At 60.9% G+C, this 21,011-nt stretch overlaps 1 protein-coding gene across 1 annotated transcript; it reads left to right on the forward strand.

The window, feature by feature from the left end:
* The first annotated feature begins 8,765 nt into the window (after positions 1-8,765).
* Positions 8,766-19,509, forward strand: PLPP7 (phospholipid phosphatase 7 (inactive)). Its single transcript, XM_037036741.1, has 2 exons — positions 8,766-9,522; positions 18,283-19,509. Exons 1-2 carry the CDS (start codon positions 9,072-9,074, stop codon positions 18,645-18,647), a joined length of 816 nt encoding a protein of 271 aa, XP_036892636.1. The 5' UTR covers positions 8,766-9,071; the 3' UTR covers positions 18,648-19,509.
* Positions 19,510-21,011: the final 1,502 nt, after the last annotated feature.

Below are 21,011 nucleotides of genomic sequence, written 5' to 3' on the forward strand. Positions count from 1 at the left end.
CCTCCTCGCCGCCCGCCCTGCTCTACACCCCCGCTCCCCGCACCGCCCGCCCTCCCCCCGGTAATCCTCTCCCCCTCGCCCCCCTCGCTCTCCCTCTCTCTGCAGCTGCTGGGAGAGCTGAGCCTCTTCTTGCAGAAACGACATTTCCTTTCTGGCAAGCCCGGGGAATTCTGGGTAGTGTAGTTCGACTTGTGCCTCGGGTCCAGGTGGGCTGCTCCCTATGCTCTTTGAACTCATAGGTTTTCCCGGGCTCAAGGCCCGTGGGGAAGAACCACACTGCCCTGCTGTTCCAGGCCCAGCCAGGGCCATGCCTGGTTGGAGATGGTGCCAGGCTTCTGGCAGGCTCCAGGGCTGGGAGGGTCGGGGTAAATGAGTTTGGGGAGAGGGTCCCTGGGTTGCTCCCTCTGTGCTGGGCCACTGGGCACCCTGGCAGGTTAGGTCGTAAGGCCTGCTGGGCCCCAGCTGTGCAGCTTCCTTTCCACCACCATCCGCCATCCTGGCAGGAGGCCTATGTCGTGCGTTCCCGGAGCAAGAATCTAAAGCTGGGAGACTTGCCCAAGGCCCCACCTGGCATGTGTCCCAGCTAACTGGGACCTGGTGGTCTGAGTGCAGAGTTTGAAAGGGGGTTGGACCTGGACATGGCCCGGGGAGGGCATAGCTGTGAACCTCCCTAAGCACCCTTGAGCCATACCCTCACCCTCACCTGGGAAGGGCCAGGTAGTTTGTGACGTCGGAAGACCTTGTAGCCACCTAAGGGCCGCGCATGCCCTCCCTCCACAACTCTCACTTCCAAAGGTGCCGGCAGCCGGGCCCAGGGCCGTGGTCCTGGCCACTCCCAGGGTGTGCTGGGTGGTGGTGGGGAAAACCTCTGGGGAAACCAGAGGAGCAGGCTTTAAAGGGTGGGCTTCCACGCTGAGGTTTCTTCTCTGATGAAGGATCAGCTCAGGCTGCGTCAAGTGTCTCATTGGACCTGCCACACCCCTGCCTTCACTCTGCTCACGGCCACGGCCTGGGGACAGGTTTTCCCTCTCCAGCTCAGCTGGTTGGTAGCTTATTCCTGGTTCTGCTGACCAAGACCAAGGTGGGGTGTCTCTCATGACCTACTGACTGCCAGACGGCAGAGCTCCAGACGGCATGGGTCTCTTAAGGACCCGTGTACATTTCCACTTCGGGGAAGAAGCTTTCCTTGGCCCCTCAGCCCACAGCAGCCCCCCTGCCATGCACTCATGGGCTCATGGAACATCTTCCCCCAGGGCGCCCCATGGCCACCTACTCCTCCACTGTCATCAGACAAGTAGTATGCCGTTCAGTTTCTATACAGGTGAGGTATTAAATGTTGGGATGTCCCTCTCATCTCCCCACACTGTCAGCCCCTGGAACAAAGCAGACTCATTAGCCAGGGTGCCCCCCTGATGGCAGGGACACTACCCTGGTGACAAGGACATGAGTGCTGCATGAACATGTGCTGAGCAGCATGTCTTTCTCATTTGACATAAAGGAACAGAAGCCAGGACCCAGACCCGCTCACTAAGTGGCCAAGCCCCTGAAGATTATTTTCTGGGGACAGGTCCCCTGGGTGCCTGTTGCAAGGGATGTTGCTCCCTGCGGGCCTGGGCTTGGCCTGGGTTTGTGAGGGTAACGAAAAAGTCCCCACTGTGTGGTAGGTGCTGCTTGAGCGAGCGCTGTCTCCTTTATCCTTCACCCCAGGAGGTAGGCTGTACAGACAGAGACCCAGGGGTCAGGGGACAGTGGCTTTTTCAGGTCTGAATCCCTGTCCAGATCAGGCCAAGCCCAAAGCCCAGTCACCTCCTCCAGATGCGCCGCCCCAGCCCCTCTGAGCGAGGAAGGATCCAAGGCTACAAAGCCCCGTCTCCAGCAAGTTGCACCAGAAGAGGGTGGGCTCTCCCAAAACTGAAGGTCCCTGTCCCTAATTTGGCCCCAGAGCCGCCTACCCATTCTGTGATGCATTATATTGGGCTAGTTGGAGGGTGGGCTCTGCAGGAATAAGGCCCAGGCAGCATCCGTGGGCCTGCTGGCCCAGCTCCGAGCCTGGAACGGCTCACGCAGAGCCAGCCCTGACAGAGGGTACAAACTGGCTCAGCTCGCTCAGGCATCCCCTGGCCTGGTGGTCCTCCAAGGCTCTGGTGGCATCTTCCTGCTCTGAGCCCTGTGGGCGTTGGGCACAGGCCCGTGGCTGTCTCTCGTGGCTCAGGACGCATCCATGTGAGTGTGAAGCGCTGATGTCTGCAGGGCAAAGGAAGGGGACCTCTGTTGGAAAGGTGCCCAACACCACAGGGACCCTCACAGCTTCTCCTGGACCCCTCCCCTCCCTCCGGCCAGTCTCCCCACATCCGCTGCTGTGACAGCACCAGTGAATGGGACAGAGCGGGGGTCAGGATGCACAGCCCCAGTCCCTACCCAGAATCCCTGGTGGACTCCTCAGTGTGGCAGCTTGGGAGCTCAGAGTGTAGTACACGGGAGGACACGGTCCCTCGACCACTGGCACTTTCCTCGGTGCCGACTGGCCTCCTGCTCTGTGCTGGGCACTCAGAAGACACCGGGGAACACAGCCAGGGCCAGGGCGGGCAACAGGCGTGGCCCCCACGGCACTCGCATCCTCATGGCCAGAGAGACGTCGAGGAACAACTCCAGGAATGATGAATAGAGGCATTAATTACCATGAATAATAAATAGGTTCAATTTCATACTCAAACAGTTATAAATATCGATCATGGCGCATCAGTATGCCTGTGACTCAGCCGTCCCGACGTGCGGTGGCCGGCGTTAAGCTCAGAGAGAGGCGAGTGCCGAACGCATGTTCCCAGGGTGTTGGGGGGGTGTGAATGAGCGTGTCAAAGGAGCTTAGAGTGAATGAGGGTGTGAGTGTGGGGACAGAGTGAGGCTGTGTGTCTCTGTGTGTGAGGGCACATGTGGCAGTGGTGTGTAATGTGTGTGGAGTGTGTCCAGGTAAGTGTGTGTGCCGGAGTGTGTGTCTGCCTGTCCGTGGTTGTGTCCACGTGGGTGTGAGGTGTGCCGGGCTGCGGGGGAGATGACTGCGTGGGTGCATATTGTGCACGGCAGTGTGTGCATTGTGCAAGGGTCTGGATGGGGGCATGTAAGTGTGGAGCACGTGTTTGAGTGTGTNGTGGCAGTGGTGTGTAATGTGTGTGGAGTGTGTCCAGGTAAGTGTGTGTGCCGGAGTGTGTGTCTGCCTGTCCGTGGTTGTGTCCACATGGGTGTGAGGTGTGCCGGGCTGCGGGGGAGATGACTGCGTGGGTGCATATTGTGCACGGCAGTGTGTGCATTGTGCAAGGGTCTGGATGGGGGCATGTAAGTGTGGAGCACGTGTTTGAGTGTGTCCTGGTTCTGTGAGGGCTTGTATGAGCATGTGGGCATGAGTCTGAGTGTGCATGCTGCTATGTGTCCACGTGTGTCTGAGGGTGCATATGCGCAAGTGTGTCTGGGTAAGGGTGTGTGTCCATGCAGATGTGTGACTGTGTGTGTGTGATGTAGGTAAGCCCAGCCCATTTGTGGGTGTGAGTGGATGTGATGCTTCAGTGTGTGCATGTGAGAGTGCGTGTGTCTGCGCCTGCACGTGTAGGTGTGTTGGCGTTATTGTCAACTGGGTTGCTTTAAAGTGTCTGGTGGAGGGAGAGACCAGAGGCCAACTCAGGTCGGTAAGAGCCAGCGAGGGGCGCCTTGTCCCAGCCAGGTTCACAGGGCGGCCCCTACTTGGGCACCCCCTACCTGGGCACCATCCAGGGCCCCAGGACCCTCTGCTGTGTGCCCGGCCTCCCCATCACAGCCTCCAGAACCAGAGTTCTGAGAAGCGCCCTCCCCTCCGACGGTCCTCCACGCTGAGGCAGAGAGGAGGAGCTGAGGCCCTCGGAGCCCCAAGGGCAGGCGGCCGTAGCTCGGGCATGCAAGGCTGGGCCCGCTCACCTGGCCGCCCCTCGTGCCCCCCCCCGCCCCCGTGCTCTCCCCAACCCAGCATCGTGGGGTGAGGATCCGCGCGCAGGAGACACGGGGCGCTCGACGCCCCCACTGCCCCCCCACCACCACAAGTCCGCAGGGTGGGTGCGGCCGGCGGGGATCGGGTGTGGCACTGGGAGTTCTCCAAGGTGCTAAAATAAACCCAGTGAAGGGTCAGGTTTCCCGACGGAAATAACCCAAGAGCCGCCTTAGAAATTCAAACTGAGAAAGTGATCCGGGCGGGCCTCCCGCAGCGGGGAGGCTGGGATGAAAACCGTTTTGCGCAGGGCTCCCTCCCCATCCAGGCAGGAGACCCTGCCCTGTCCCTCCCTCCTGTGCCCTCCCACTGTGCCTCCCCCAGGGCCAGCTGCCCGGAGTGGAGCACCTCACCCACTCCCCTCCCCTTCCGTTCTGGGGTCATTGCCCCCAATTAACCGGCCTCCTCTTGGCCATGGGCCTTTGATGCTGAGGTTTGCGGTAGACCAAAGCCCAGACCCCAGAACAGGCAGCCCTTCATCCGGTAAACATTTCTAGAGCACCTACTGTGCGCCAGGCACTGCCGGAGCCCCTCGGCTCATAAGTGAACAACAGTCCCTGCCCATTGGCTGACACTCTGCTAGGAAGACACAGGCCACGGACACAGTGAGTAACAAACAGCATCAAGTTAGAAAAGATACAGGCCAAGGAAAAGAGCAGAGAGGGTAACGGATGTTGGGGTGACGTTTGAGCCCCGGGGTGCTCCACCGGCCCACTCGATTGCCCAGAGAAAATCTCTTTGCCTCTGAGCTTTGGTGTCAGAATTTGTGCAGTGGGGACCTAAAGCCCACCTGTGACGCTGCTGGGACAGTCAAGATAGGCACTTAGCTCCCAGCCTGGCACAGAGCAAGGGTTAAGGACGAGCGAATGTGCCGTTGGGTTCGTGTGCTCAGGTGTAGCGGGAAGTCCACCTGTGCATTTAAGACAATAATGCCCAGTGACCCACGAAGCTGTCAGAAAACCTGCCCTGCTCTCCAGTGAGAGGCAGCGCGCCAAGGGCTTGGGGATGAGGGCTTCGGGCTGAGACTGGAGGCCCGCTCCTGCTCGGCCTCCTGCCTGGCAAGTCTCTCCACAACGCCCTGCGCCCCTCTCTGGTGGGGGGCTGTGCTGGAACAGGAAGGCTCTGTGGGCCAGGGCCCAGGCGGGGCTGTGGTTCGGTGGGGAAGGGTGGTCTGCAGGCATGGCGCCACCTCAGTCATCTTTGCACTTGTCACTGGTCCTTGAGTGGGGCTTGGCGAGCAGCGAGCCTCAAACATATTCCAAGAGTGAGTGAGTGACAAGTGACCAGCAGGCAGGGCATGGAGAAACTGTGGGACACATGGCTGGGAAGACAGCCCGCGGGCTCAGAGCTATGGCGCCTCATCCACCAGCTGGGTGGCCGCTGCTCCTGTCGTCTCTAGCATGGAAAAGGGGGGCTGGACGTGCTGTCATCGGAAGCACCTGCCGTCCTGCCGTGTCCTCCCAGGTCTGGGCACTGAAGCGGCAGGCACAGGCTGCCCCTTTGATCGCAGGGGGACTGGCCTGAGCATGCAGCCTTATTGGGCACTGGCCACGAGGCCACGTATGCACACGGGCCTCAGTGCGCAGGGACATGTGCAAACACGGGCAGCCGCGCCAGGACCGGTCTAAGGCCGCAGAGTGGAAACAGTCTGCATGTCCAACAGTGGGAGGCTGCTCACAGACACTGCAATCCGTCCACGGGACACACGGCCATTGACAAATGACCGGTCGTCACGGAAACATGGCCAGGCTTATGTTTGTTAAGTGAAAATGGTAGTTCATTTTCTAAAGGGCATGCAATACAATCATATTTGTAAATGAACATCTGTGTACATATGTGATATAGATATCGATAGACACAGGTTTTAAAAAGGATTTTATTTATTTACTTTTACAGAGAGGGGAAGCGAGGAAGAGAGAGAGGGGCAGAAACACCGGTGGGCTGCTCGTCTCACACACCCCCCGCCCCCCGGGGACCTGGCCCACAACCCAGGCATGTGCCCTGACCAGGAATTGAACAGGTGACCTTTCAGTTTGCGGGATGATGCCCAACCCACTGAGCCACACCAGCCAGGGCTAGATACAGTTTTTAATGTGTCATTTCTGGTTGTTTAAATAATCCTTGGTGGCTGTGAGATGTTTCAGGAATTGGAAATGAGACGAGTGAGAAGCCTTTATCACCTGCCCCCTCGTACTCACAGACAGTCTCCAGGCAGTAGGCTTACACTCGTATTATCTGTCTCTATTGAATTTATCGCAGCAAGCCTGCGACATTTTGATCATAAGAAGCCATAAGGCAGTAGGTAAAATCATAGGGTTTTCTACTCTGGCTGGTTATTCCAGGGGCGTGCAGCCTGTCTCCCCCGCTGGACAGCAGGAAGAGCTCAATGAAAGTATCAATCCAATGAATGAACAAGCCCCAGGCCCCTCGAGAAGTGGGACCGCATGGCTTGTTGCAGGTATTCACACAGGGGTGGCACCTGCCTCTCAGCTGCCTGAGAATGGGAACAGGGTCACCCCATCTTACAGAGGGAGAGGCGGGTCTCAGGGTAAGCAAGCCACCCTGTCACCTGCCCCCCAGGGGACAACAGGGGCCAGGAGGACTAGGACGACTTGCCTGCAGTCACGGAGCCAGAGGTTGCCGAGCCAGGCATTGAACCTGGGCCGCCCCACTCCGGGGGCCCTCCCCAGCGCAGAGCCCTCAGAGCCTGTGGGTAGCTCTGGCTCGACCCAGATGCTGACACAAGCCTCGGGGTATTAATAGCCTCCCTTGGGGCCCGGCTCCTCTGCCTGCCCTGAGGTCAGCCCAGGTCACAGGTGCCACCCAGGGGGAGCAGGGGTGAGTGGCTGGTGGGGAGCAGGCACGTCCAGGTTCCTGTGGTCTGAGGTTCCTGTGGCTCCTCGTGTTCCACCCCAGGGGCCTCTTGGGAGTTGGACCTCTCCTCTCCTGGGCTTTCTAGCTGAGCTTTCCAGCCTTTGAGCCTCAGCATCCTCATCTGTGCAATGGGGCCAATATCACAACTTCGTAGGAAGGCTGGTTGTACGGTCCAGGAGCCAAGGCGCCTGGCGAGCCCAGACACTGCTCCCGACCCATACCCTGAGCATGCGTTCACGGGCGTCTGTCCAGAGTCTGGGATGAGGCAGTGCACGTCATCCTGCTGCCCCCAGGAGCGTGGGCTGTGACACAGTTGGGGCACCCTCTTCTGTGGCGGCATCTCAGTGGAACACTCTGGAAAAGGAACACCAAGGAGTCTGCGAGGAACTCCAGCCTGCAGGCCCCTGTGGAGGCCGTCCATGGGGCGGGAATGGGACCTTGGGGCTGGGTCCCTCCAAAGGGGGCACTCAGGGGGGACAGAAGCCGCGCCTCGTTGGTTAAACGTGGTCAGTTCCCAACCCACAGGGCTGTAGGCTGGCGACGCGGCTGGGGCTCTGCTCAGCAGTTCAGGAATGTCACCTCGCTGGCCTCACCACAGGCCTTGGCAGGTGCGCGCGGTCTCTCCCATGTTCCAGGTGGAGCGACTGAGGCTCAGAGGGGCCCAGCGACTTGCTCAAGGCCTCGCAGCTCACTGGCGGCCAGAGCCGCAGGTCACCCCTCATCTGTATGACTCTGGAGCTCCTGGGCTGGTTCCCTGTGGCTACAGAGCGCCCCCCCACGAGGCAGCCTCCTGGCCTTGGGGTGCTCTGCACCTGGTCCCCGGGAGGCTGCAGGGCAGGCGGGCTTCACGAACAGGCTCCATGGCAGGAGGGTAAGTCATCGGGTCCCACCTCCATCCCAGCCGAGCCTCCATCCCAGCTGAGCTGCTGTGAATGGTGAGACGGTAGCATCCACTCTGACCCTTCTGGTCGCCCTCAGACAGTGGCTTCCCCTCCAGCCCAGGCCTAGTCAGCGCTAGAAGGGCTCCAGAGACTGTGGGTGCGGCGAGGCCTGACTCCTCTCCACCAGGCCACTCGGCCTGCCCTCTCTGGGTCAGCAGCCCCTCTTGCCCCCTTCGCTCGGTGCACCAGCTCCTCAGGCTCCGGAAGCCTCACCTGGGACAGGCTCTCTCTTGCCCGGGCCTCCACCTGCCCCTCCTCCCAGGCGGCCCTCCCCGGCGCCAGACCAGCCCCGGAGCTGGTTCCGCTCCTGCCCCACATATGCACACTTGCAATCGCGTCCAAGTTGTGACCTCCCCGGGGACGGGGACGGGGTCTTTCCTTTGCTGCCATGTGCCAGGGGCCTGGTAACTATCCCCGGGGCTGCCTGACACTGCTCCAGTGCCCCATCCTTCACGAAACGGAGGCCACCTCCAAGGGGCAGAGCCACTGCCAACCCATGAGTGTGAACGTCCTTCTAATGGAAAGCAATCTTGCTGATTGCCATTTCATTGGACTGGGATGCACTGAAGCCCAATTCAAGACTGATTTTTTTTTTTTGAAAGGCCAGCCTGCCAGCTTAATGAAATGCTGCCTGCCCCAGAGGGGAGGGGCTGGGCCTGGCCCCAGCAAACCCAAAAGGATGCTTTTAGTGACATCATTCGCTCCATCTGGTGCCCAGAGAGGCCTTCAGCCTGGGCTCCTCGGCCCAGTCCGTGGGACCGTGTCCAAGCCGCCCGGGACGCATGGCGGAGGCAGGCCTGGCTTGCAGGGGCCTGGCCTGCTCAGAGGGAAGCTGGTAAATGCAGGGCTTAGTGTGGAGCCCACTCTTTGGGCCTCCAGCTCGGAGCACGGCTGAGGACTACACTTCCCATAGTGCCCCAAAGCCTGGGAGTGAGCCATTGGAAGATTTAAATAGCCCAGGCCTGAGGCAGCGGCCACAGCTGTGGCCTCCTCCGCCTCCCCAGTGGCCCCATTGGCGCAGGCCAGCGTCGGTGGGCTCGATTGGCTGCTCAGCTGGCACCTACGTCCCTCGGAGCCTGGTGGCAGCTGGAGGTAAACAGCCATGTGCGGTCCTGCACTCTATATTTAACAGCTGCTGCAAAGAAGGCAGAGAGGCCGGGAGCGGTGGCGGCTCCAGGGGGAAGCGTTTGCCTTGGGGAGAAGGCCCTCACAGTGCGGCTGGCACCGGCCCTCGCCGTGTCATCGCCATGCCAGCCTCGCAGAGCCGGGCCCGTGCCCGGGACCGCAACAACGTCCTCAACCGGGCCGAGTTCCTGTCCCTGAACCAGCCCCCCAAGGGGGCCCCGGAGCCCCGCAGCTCCGGTAGGAAGGCGTCCGGCCCTTCGGCACAGCCCCCACCCCCTGGCGACGGGGCCCGGGAGCGGCGCCAGTCTCAGCAGCTGCCCGAGGAGGACTGCATGCAGCTGAACCCCTCTTTCAAGGGCATTGCCTTCAACTCCCTGCTGGCCATCGACATCTGCATGTCCAAGAGGCTGGGGGTGTGTGCCGGCCGGGCCGCGTCCTGGGCCGGTGCCCGCTCCATGGTCAAGCTCATTGGCATCACGGGCCACGGCATCCCCTGGATTGGGGGTACCATCCTCTGCCTGGTGAAGAGCAGCACACTGGCTGGCCAGGAGGTGCTCATGAACCTGCTTCTGGGTGAGTGTGCCCACTGTTGCCACCCACCCCGCCAGGACCAGCAGGGCCCTGGGAAACAGACTGGAACAGTCTAATGAGGTTAGGCAGGGAGGGTGCCCCAGAAACGGGCGAGCTTTTGGCCTGGGGAAGAGAGAGCCAGGGATGCACAGATGAGGCCCCTGCAGAGTGGGGCCTGGAGAACCCCAAAGGGAGGGCCCTGCTTTTGGCTAGTGCCCCACCGCCCCAGAGGCAGCTTGAGGAGTGGGGCCTGGAGGTTGTAGCCTCAAGGCAGTTGGTTGGGATCTGGCAGGGCCCTGGGGAGGTCCTGAAGTGGGGTGTCTCATTGTGGAACCCCCATTCACAAGTTGGGGTCCTTGGGTTTCTGGGCCGCTCACAGGCAGCACTTGTGAGTGGCCCCCTGGTCCCTGCCTGGCTCAGGGACCCTCAAGTTGCCTACGGTGCTCCCACAGGGCCTAGGGGTGCAGGGGGCTCAGTCTGGGCTCCCACACACTTGCAGCCTCCTGAAATCCTTACCTGGGCGAGTCGCTGGAGGAGAGCTGGTGTTCGGTTTGTTCTGATGAAGTCTTTGCCACCGCGTCTTTCCGTTCAGGCTTGCTCTGTGCCAGGTGCCCGTGGGGCTGTGGAAGGCAGGCCCCCTCCTCCAGCTACCACCCTTCAAGTACCCCCAGGTCCCCAATGTGCTCTGTGCTGGGCCCACGTCCATGCTTTGCCCTTCCCAACGTGGCCACCATTTGGAGCACAGGTGGGCGGGGTCCCAGGGTTAGCAAACACTGATGAGGGGGCCCAGGTCCCCGAAGGGTGAGGGTGGACCACTGAGAACTGTGGTCCCAGAGGAAGGCTGGACACAGACGGGTGCCTCCCTGCTCGGGTTTCAGAGAGTTGAGATGGATGCACTGTGGATGGGACACAGGGAGCTTCGTGCAAGAGGTAGTTGGGTCTGGCACCGCCCATATTTTTTTGTTCTTATGACCAGATTATTTGCATCACTTGTTATTGGTCCCAAATAAGCAGTCCCATGTGACTGGCACTATCTTCATTCCCACTTCACAGATTAGGAAAACTGAGGCTCCTATAAATCAAGCAACCTGGCCAAGGCCTCAGAGCTGGAGATTTCCAACAGGTCCTCCCAACATCTAGGCCTATGAGCATGCGCCTGGAGGGGAGAGACAGAGCCAGGTGGCCAAGGCACCATGCTGGGGGGTTCTAGGGGGCAGAACCCTGCTCTCCCAACCCTCACACAGAGCAGCGTTGGGCGTTAGGTGGCCTGGCATCAGGGGACAGGAATAGAGAACACCCTTGAGTCTGCTCCCTGGACACGTCTGCATGGCCCTGCCCTGCATGATGGTGGCTGAGAAAGACCCAGGATGTGCGCTGTGTTGTCGCTGTGGGCCCCCTTTCCCATAAACCACACCACCGCTCCTGACCCTCGCCGCATGCCACGGGGGAGAAGCCATTATTATTCGCCACTTAAGGAGGAGCAAGCAGAGGCCCAGGGAGGTGTGGCTGGTCGGGGACAGGCCAGGATGAGAGCTGGGAGCGGCTGTCACTTGTTAGGAGACCGTTTCTGGCGCGTTCCAGACACCGGCTGCTGTGGTGCGAAGGTGTTTGCTCAAAGAGCAAGGCTCCCAGTGCCTCTGTTGTTTTAAGGCATTGTTTATTTTTATTTTTAGAGAGAGAGAAAGGAAGGAAGAAAGAGGGAGAGAAACATCAATGTGTGATTCCTCTTGCACACCCCCTGCTGGGGACCTAGCCCGCAGCCCAGGCAGGTGCCCTGACTGGGAACTGAACCTCTGACCTCTAGGTTCACAGGCTGGTGCTCAGTCCTCTGAGCCACACCAGTCAGGATGTTTTGGGTTTTCTAAAACTTCATTTATTGCTCCTCATTATGTACCAAATACTGTGCCATGAATGTCCCATATTTCACGATTTAAAAATCTTTTTAATGACTTTGTAAGTTAAATGTAAATACACCCACTTTACAGATGAGTTAAATGAGGCTCGGAGGGGTGAAGGGACTTGCATACTCCACCCAGCTGCAGCTGGTTGGTTGGGGACCCAAGCCCAAGTCCTCCGGACTGCAGACCCCGCGCCCTCCCCCTCACCATTGGTCTGCAGGGTCCTGTGGTCCTCTAGCCTTTGTGGGGAGGGCCTTTGGGGTCTTACAACTCCAGAGCACAGGCTCCAAGGTCGGACTGGGCTTTGTTCAGGCACCAGCCTGAACCTGACTTGCTCTGTGACCCTGGTTACGTCAGTCCCTGTCTCTAGGCCTCAGCGTCCTGATTGGTACGTGGGCTGCAGGCCGCGGTGGGGACCCAGGGGCCAAAGCACCGGGCACATGGTGGCCGTGGCTGTGCCCAGTGGATGGCTGATGCTAGCTTTCTGCAGACCACAGACCCTGAGGGGTGACGGAGCCCTGCAGGCCTGCTCGCCCACTCTCATACCAGGGCACCCTGTGGATTCAGAGGGGCAGTCTCTGAGCTGAAGCGGAGGCCCCTACCTGTACAGCTGGGGCCTGGGCTCTCCTTGGGCCCGGGCGAAACTCAGGAGCCTTAGGAGATTCAGGCTTCAGCCATAGGGCCTGGAAAGGGTCCCAGCTGGACCCGCAGGAGGTTCTCTGCCCTGCCCCGTGCACTGCCTCCCCCAGGGCACCACCCACACTGGAAACCTCAAAGCCAGAAAAAGCAGCTGGCAAAAGCTGGGGCTCCAGAGTCAGCGGACCCGGGCACCAGTCCCCGCCCTGCTGTGGTGACTTTTCCTCTCTGAGCCTCATTTTCCTTCTCTGTTCAGTGAGTTGCCGGGGCACCGGCCTGAAGAATTACGGCAAGGAGTGCCAGCACATTCAAACGCCAGCTAACACTGGTACAGCAGTTGATTGTTGCCGTCTCCCAGGTCCCCTCCACGCTCTGTGCCTGGGAGGTGACCCCATCCCACCTGTGTCCCTCCCCTGCAGCACCTGGCTTGACGATCCCACGGGAAGCCAGGGAACGGGTGGCCCAGGCCTGTCCCGGCTCGCCAAGCCCATCCTGGTTTGCTCACGGGCCTGCCCTTGGGGGACAGTGGCCTCTGCGTCAGGTTGTCATGGTCTCCAAAAGTATCTTTACTGAGACCTTCCCGATTAGTAAGACCGCACATTCTTTTCCCGTGTCATTGCTTCCTTGTGGTGAAGTATGTATCACACGGAGTTCGCCGCATTCACCGTCTGTAAGCGTGCAGGTCGGAGGTGCTAATTACATCCTCGCTCGTATGCTGCCGCCACCACCGTCCAGCTCCAGAACTTTCTCAGCTCCCAGACTGAACGTCTGTCCCAGGCCCTGGCCCACACCCACTGTTCGTCTGCGGCTGCTCCAGGGGCCGCAGACCCGCGGAATCACAGTGTCTGCCCTTTCGTGACCAGCTGCTTTCCCCGAGCTTACTGTCCTCCAGGTTCGTACTTCTTACGTGTCAGTATTTCCTTCCTTTCATGGCTGAATAATATCCCACTGTGTGGCTGGACCACATTTTCTTTATCCTCCACCTGTCAGTGGACACTTGGGCTGCCTCTGCTGTTTGATGGTGGCACACACCGCTGCTGGGAGCGTGGGTGTGACAGCGTCCTTCTGAGTGCCCGCTTTCTCATCCCGTGGGTGCAGACCTGGGGTGGACCTGCCGGGTTGGCTCCACGTGTGGCTTGTGGGGGAACCCGGCCTGTTTCCCACAGGGGCTGCACCATTCGACATCCCCACCGGCCCCACACAGGAGCTCGTTTCTCCACATCCTCGCCCACTCCTGCTATTCTTCGTGGTTTTGACCCCAGCCCCCCTGATTCATGTGCACATGGACTGTGGTTTCCACGGGCACTTCCTCAGTAAGGTGCAGGGTAGCGCGCCTTTTCATTCGGCATCCTGAGGTCAGGAGAATGCAGACCTCACCCGGACAGATGGCGAGCCTAGGACTGACCTCCACCGCAGCCCGGGTCACAGGCCTCTGATTTTCCTCTGGGCACACACTCACACATACGTCTCTCGAATGACCCCCCTGTGCTGTTTGGCCCAGCCTGGCCTCGTTCTCACGGCTCGTGATGGACCTGCTGGGCCCTGTACCTACCACATGGAATTATGGTCTCAGCCCCCCACATCCCTTCCTGCTTGAGGGGTTCAGAACCCAGAGCTGGCTTCCTCAACCCTGCAGCACCGCCCACACCCTGCCGCAGCCGTCTCTCAGCATGCCCTCCCCCTGGCCCCCCTTCCCACCAGCAGACCCCCCCCAATCTGTTCTGTAAGCTTTCCCAGCCCCACCCACCAGCCCCTGCTCCCCAGGACAGCTCTTAGGTGACAAGCCCTCCACAAGGCTCGTATACACTGTCCGCGACTGCTGGCTCCGACCTTTGCCATCAAGAAGACGTCTGTGGAAGATGACACTGCCACTCTGCAGAGGTGGCACAGTCGTCCTGCTCTTCCCCAGCTTCTCTTGTCATCATCTCGGTGGGGCTCAGCCAGCAAACCGGTCCGTGTCCCCACGGGGGCCTTCATGCCCAACCCTGCAGCCAGCTGGGTTGGAGGGTGGAGAGTCACTGGCTGGCCCCAGGTCACCAGTGGTCCTGCTCCCAAGATGCCCCCAGCAGTTTGGCACTCGGCCAAGGGAACAAATGGTGCCATGGGCCTTCTGTGCCGTGATTTGGACACCCTTGTGCCCCACAGTCTTCAGAACCAGGGCCAGCTTCAGTGTTTGGGTTGAGAAATAACAGGTGAGAAGATAAAGACCTGCAAAGGTGTGAACTCTGCTGAGAGTCACTCAGGTCAGGGGACATCAAGACAGACCCTGAGGCCTCCCCACCCACCCCAGCCAGCCTGTCTGCTCCCTGCACGCTCCCCTGGGGCCATCTTTCTGGACCGGTGATCGGGTTTCTAAAATAACCCTGTATGTGTGCTAAAACGCACATCACGTCCGACTGGCTGTCCTAACTGTTCCACAGCTTGCGGATCGGCGGCGTCAAGTGCATTCGCTCTGTTGCGTAACCAGCGCCTCCATCATCTCCAGAACCCTCTCGTCTTCCCCAGCTGAAACTCTGTCCCCACTCAACACTCAGTCCCCAGCTCCTGCCCCCGCCCCCGCCCCCGGGAGCCTCTGATCTACTTCTCATCTCTGAATTCCTGAGTTCTAGGTGCCTATTATGAGTGGAGTCGTGCAATACCTGTCATTTGTAAAAATAAGTTTTTAAAAAGGGGTACAAGCATCGTGTATGTGTGGAAAGAAAGCCGTTTAAGTGCAGATTGGTGGAAAGACAGCGAAAGTCACCTCCAGTTTCCACCCCCCACCCCCCACCCCATGCCCCCCACCCCCAGGCGAGCCGCACGGTGGCATTTCCCGTGGCGCCTGCCCGAGGGTTTTCTCTGGTTTATTTTACAAAAATGGCTCCCTACTGTAAGTCCCGCTTGGTCATTGGCTTTTTCCACCTGACAACCCCCAGCTCTGCTTCAGTGGCTATAAATACCCACTTCACCATTCACGGTGGCCCGGAGTGCTCCATTATCTAGACTCGGCCACAGTTCGTCCCGTCCTCTGCCACTCAAGGGCACTGCCCTGGCGCGCGTCCCTCCCTCGGCATGACAGGGAATGCCGCAGCGGCATCCTTGACCGTGAGGCCCTGTGCGCAGCCCTAGCTGTTTCCCAGGGCGTACCTGCCAGTGGAAGAGGCAGCCTCCCGAGTCTGAGGCCGGACACCCTGCAGAAGGTCAACGCATTCAACCTTCCTAGCGAAGGTGTGAGCACTGCCAGCTGGTCCCCACCTCCCCGAGAAGCCAGTGAGGGACTAGAGGCAGGGCCACGCCCAGGAAAGAAGGGCCAGGACCCCTTCTCCCAGCCCCAGCCAGCGAGAGACACAGCTCACAAACCTGCCCCCTTCCCAGCCAGCAAGGTGCCCCACCTTTGCTCCCTCTCCAGGGTCAGGGGTCAGGGGACGGGACTGCAGAGCCTGGGGAAGAGCCAAACCTCCTGCATCGGGGGTTCAGGCATCTCAGACCCCAGTTTAGTGAGAGGAGCAAAGGGTTGGCGTTGTGAGGCGAGGCCATGAGAGGGGGAGGAAGGGCCCTGCCTCCCAGGCGCCAGCGATGGAGGGGGAGGGAGGCCTGCCCCTCGGGGCCTCAGAGTAGCCTCTGGGATGATCGTGTTTTATCAGTGAGGGGAGGGAGGCTCCGGGAGAGGGACGTGCCAAGGTCACACCATGTGCGAGCAGGCAACCTTGGAGCCAGCTCTGACTCTGGAGCCCAGCTGCAGGGAGCGGAGGCCCAGAAAGGCTAAGTGACTGGCATGGCCGCCCAGCGGGTCGCAGGCAGTCGGTGCTAGCCACTCTCCCGACCTTGGGTCTGCAGCCTCCCCCCAAGTGGGCCTTTCCTTTGGGGGTCCCTGGCCTCCCTCCCAACCTGGGAGGGAGGGTAGTCGAGAGCTCGACTGGCTGTGTGAGCGGGACTCATGGATTTCTGAGTGGTGGCGCCGTGGGCTTCTATTTCTAGGCCCCAGATTATTTGCTGACAGGTCAGAATCACAGCCCACTGAGGGCTGGCTGCCATGTGGGAGGAGGGGGGTGTGGCCCTGCAGGGTGCAGTAGGGGGGCTGGGAAGGCCATCGGCGCGGCTGGGGACCCAGCCTGCGGTCTGGGCGAGTCACCCACTGCTTCTCCTCCCAACCCTCCACACCCACGGCTGCTGCATGGTGAGGGGCGGCCCTGTGGGTGCTCCCCACCTGGAAAGGGGCTCCGTATAACTGTCCTTACTTCCCGTCTCTTCCTTGGCCGTGTGACACCCTGCCACTGGTCACCAGCCTCAGGCCTGGCCCACCCCTGACATACCCAAGAACTTGGAATACCCCCAAACTGGAGGTCAAGTGGATAACTGAACTAGCCCAGGATGGGCTGGGCCGGCTTCACAGCCAGGCTGGCCCCATGGTTCCCCCAGGGGCACGGGACAGAGGGGCAGAGACCTGGGTGGAGAGAGCCTGCCACTCAGGGAGGGAACGGCCTCCCTGGGCTGGCAAGTGTTGGCAGGCTCCTCTCAGCCTGGCCTCCCACCTCTGCTGCTCCGGCTGCTCCCTTGGGCCCAGAGTCCCAGGGGTCAGAGGCAGCCGCCTCTGTCCAACTCCTAGCTGCCCTGCTGGTCGCTCTCTCCTGCTGGAACTGTGACCTCCCACAGGCTCACGGGGCTCCCCTGGGTCAGTGGCATGCAGGCTGGCTGGCCACCGGCCACACACCGCCCCGGCCCCCACCTCCCCAGAGGCCTGGGCTCCTGGGAGCATGTTGCCATGGAAATTCGTGGCAGGCATGTAGAGTGTGTAGAACAGGTTCCCACCTCCCTTAGGCTTCCCCTCTCTGGGCCGGCAGCCTCTCCCTGCCCTGCTTCCTGCTTCTGCCCCTGTTCCTTGCCAGCCAGGCGTGCCCCAGGGCAGTGGGACGTCGGCCAGCCCTGCAGCCAATGAGAAGGGCCAGCCCAGGGGAGAGCAGGGGTTTGAATCCCAAACAAGAGCCCCACAGCAGGCAGAAACGAGGAAGGCTGGCCAGCCCTGTGCTGACCAGGCAGTACCGTCTTCCTCTGGGTGGTCTGGCCACTCAGGGCTGTGGCCGCTGTAGAAATGAATCATGGTGCCTCCCACATGACCGCTGTGGGGTTCCGGGGGCCTGTGACAAATGCAGGTCACCGCAAGGCATCTGGAGAGCGCATCACAGCTTTTACTAACCCTACGCTCTGCGGATGGCCAGAAGAGTCTGGGACGGGGCTGCCTCTGGGTGGCAGGGTTCCAGGTGACTGCAAACCTTTTGTGAATTTTCTGCTGTGCACATCTACTGGGTCATTATTTTCAACAGTTGGGCGGGCGTGGCTGCGGGCCAGCCATGCTGGCGCCCACCGCACAGGTTCTAGGAAAGCGCCAGGCCACAGTGCAGTCATCTGGTGCTCACCCTTCTCAGCCATCCCTGGGTGCCAGGCAGGTGTGGGAACCAGGTCCCCTTATAGGAAGCAACCAGAACAGGCAAAGCTATGGGGACAGAAAGCAGATCGGGGTTTGGCAGGGGTTGGGGGGAGGGGGGAGGAGTGACTGTTTAATGGGTACAGGGTTTCACTTTGGGGCAATGAAATGTTTTGGAACTAGACCGAGGTGGTAGCTGCACCCTGTGGAGAAGGTGCTAAATGCCACTGAAGTGCACGCTTAAAAGTGGTTCGTCGTACGTTACACGGCTTTCACCTTCACTTTAGAAAATGCGGACGGTAATGCGCAGTTCTCAGGATTGGCGGGGGCTTCAGTGAGGCCCTTTGAGAAACAAATCCGCAGCTCAGGGTCCCATTTGTGAGAACGCAGGTTGTCCAAGGTGCCCTCGGGGGCTGTGCTGCCCGGTCACCCACTGTCCCCTTCGGCCGCTTCACTGAACCCCTCCCAGCTGCAAGCAGATCGGTCCTGCCCCTTGAGAGCACACCAAGTAGGCAGGAGAGCGATGAGAAAAACGCATGGGAAAACAGGGCCCTGTCCTCCCGGGCGGGGAGAAACCCTGTAACAAACAATAAAGCAGGGACTGGGAGAGAGGGCGGTGGGCCTTTTGTGAACAGGCGGTCAGGGAAGGCATCTCTGACGGAAGAAGTGAGGGCCCAAGCTGTGTTGACATCCCAGGGAAGGGCATTCGGGGAGGAGGGGACAGCACAGGCCGAGGCCCGGAGGCAGGAGCGCAGAAGGCAGGGTGGGAGGGGAGAGGGAGGAAGGCGGCACTGACGGCCCCTCGGGGCCCCTGGGTCCCACCCACAGCCCTGCTCCTGGACATCATGACGGTGGCCGGCGTACAGAAGCTCATCAAGCGGCGTGGCCCCTTTGAGACGAGCCCCAGCCTCCTGGACTACCTCACCATGGACGTCTACGCCTTCCCCGCCGGGCACGCCAGCCGCGCGGCCATGGTGTCCAAGTTCTTCCTCAGCCACCTGGTGCTGGCGGTGCCCCTGCGCATCCTGCTGGTGCTCTGGGCCTTCTGCGTGGGCCTGTCACGCGTGATGATCGGGCGCCACCACATCACAGACGTCATCTCGGGCTTCGTCATTGGCTACCTCCAGTTCCGCCTCGTGGAGCTGGTCTGGATGTCCTCCAACACCTGCCAGATGCTCATCTCCGCCTGGTGAGCCGGTGCCCGCGGCTTGCGGCTGCCCGAGAGAGCCGGCAGGACGCGGCCACGCCAGCAGGCACGGGCGGACTGCACAGCCCCGCCCCCTCTTCTCTCCTGGCTGGACGCTGGCGACCTCGGGCGAGCCCAGCTGGTGACCGGTGGCGTGTCTGCCAGCACCGGGGCCCCGGCTCCTTAGCTGGGGCTCCAAGTCCCTCTCCAGGCAGCCCCGAGCCCTGCGTGGGGACTGCCCTGTTTCACTTGTGCACTGGAGGTAGCAGGTGAGAGCCAAGCTGGTGGGGTCTCGTTCTTGCGTCATCACATGACTGTCGAGCTCTTGGCCACACTCACCAGGGCACAGTACAAGCTATCCATGGATAGCTTAGGGCAGCCCTTTACACAGGGTGTCCCCCTGGACAGCGGCCTGGGGAGGAAAAGGGTTTGGTGGTCAACTAAATTTGGGGGAAGCTGCACCCTCTGCCCCGTGTCGGCCAAGCGCGAGGGCAGTTACGGTCGCGGAGGCTCTGCCAGGTCCTGCAGAGCAGCCTCCTGTCGCAGGGGCGTCCCCCCTGCCCTGCCACATTTCCTCAGCTCAGTTGACCACAGGGCCCTTTTCTCCTGGGACAGCTGCCAACCCCTGAAGGGCACTGTCACCTCCAGCCCATGTGGGGAGATGCTGCCCAGCAGCTGAGGGGCCTGAGGTGTGAGCTGGCCTCTTCCAGCGCTGAGCAGGGCCACAGCCGGCGGAAAGCCCACATCCATGGGCGTCGGTGCCACTTTGGCCCCCAGGGGCCGGACTCCATGTGACCTAATAGGTCGTTCCCAAGTCAGCCGTGACGGAGGTGCATTTCATGTGACAATACAGATGACATGCAAGCGGACTTTCTCCTGTGTGGTTTTCCTTTGCGGGATGTGAGCTTCCAGGCCAGAGAGTATCCGTGGGTAGGGGAGGGGGAGGGGAATGGGGTGGAGTTTCTGTCAACATGGGGAAGCTGATTTCTTCACTTTCAGACGGGCCATGGGGCCAGGTAGTCAGAGGACAGTGGGCTCCTGGACTTCCCCAGGGTGGTCGGTCCCTGCCCCCTGAGGCCCCTGTGTGGAGCACCCCCGGCCCCAGGTGTTCTGGCCCCTCTGCCCAGCTCCCACCGTGAGGCTGCCGGACTTCTCCCCTGGGGTCCAAGACCTCTCACTCCAGTCTCCCCACTCCGCACTGCTCCCCAGCCAGGCGGTCCCCGCCCCGGGGTGGGGGTGGGGTGGCAATGAGAGATATGCTGGGATCTTCCCCCAGCGACGGGGTGCCAGGGCCAGAGGGGTCCTGGGGAGGGGAGAGGCAGGAGACTGGCGGATCGGGCCAGGAAGAAGGGGAACAGGGTTCTGGGCAGAGGGGCGGCAGCCAGGAGGCAAAGGGGGCAGTGCCTGTTGTGGACGAGCAGGAGTGTCCCAGCTGCTGCGCCCCGAGTTTAGGTGGGCGGCCAACGCGCCCGCGGCATCCGAGAGAAAACTGAGGCCCCGAGAGGAGGAGGTGACTTGCCAGGGTGGCCCTGCAGGAGGCGGCACAGCAAGATGGGGGTCAGTCTGCCCGTGTGCCCTCTGCGCATACCCCCCCCCCGCTCCAGCTTCTCTCGCAGGCCTTTGCGTGGCCAGGCCTCTGCGGGGTCGTCTGCAGAGGTGGGGGGCGGGAGGAGGATTTGTGCTGCGTGCTGGTGTCCACACACAGGGCCTGCTTGCTCTGGAAGCCAGAACGAAGAACCACAAGCCGGCAGCTTTAAACAACAGGAATGTCTCCTCTCACGGTTTGGTGTTCGCAGCCCGGAATCCAGGCGTCAGTAGGGCGTCCCTGCCTGGCATCTGGGAAGATCCCTCCCTGACTCTCCCAGCTTTCGCTCATGCGAGAGCCCTGGGCGTGTCCTGGTGGCGTGTCTGCCTGTGTCACAGGCATCACAGGGCCTTCTTCCTGGGTCTGGGTCTGGGTCCCCTTCTTCTGAGGACAGCAGCCATGTTGGACTGGGGTCCTCGCCTGTAGGCTGCCCTCGCAGCAACTTACATCTGAGTCACATCCATGAAGACCCTCTTTCCAAATCAGGTCACACTCGTAGGTATTGAGAGTTCCACCTACAACCCATCTTTCTGGGGACACATGTCCACCCTTGACACACAGGATCCTTCGGAGGAGAAAACAGCTTCCCCAAGGGGACCAGGCAGGACACACTTGTCCCGTGGCTCCACTGCTGACGATGGAGGGTGGTCAGATGAGGCCCCCCCAGCACGGAGGCCCCCCAGGCCTGCCCACCTTCCCCTGCTACTGTAGAGACCCCACATCCTCCTGGGTCACAGTGCCCCCAGGGCCGGTGTCTCACAGACAGGAACCAAGCCCCCTGCCCTG

This window comes from Sturnira hondurensis, unplaced genomic scaffold (genome assembly GCF_014824575.4).
Source record: "Sturnira hondurensis isolate 20B ecotype Veracruz unplaced genomic scaffold, ASM1482457v3 Scaffold0022908, whole genome shotgun sequence".
In the NCBI taxonomy this organism is placed as follows: Eukaryota; Metazoa; Chordata; class Mammalia; order Chiroptera; family Phyllostomidae; genus Sturnira; species Sturnira hondurensis.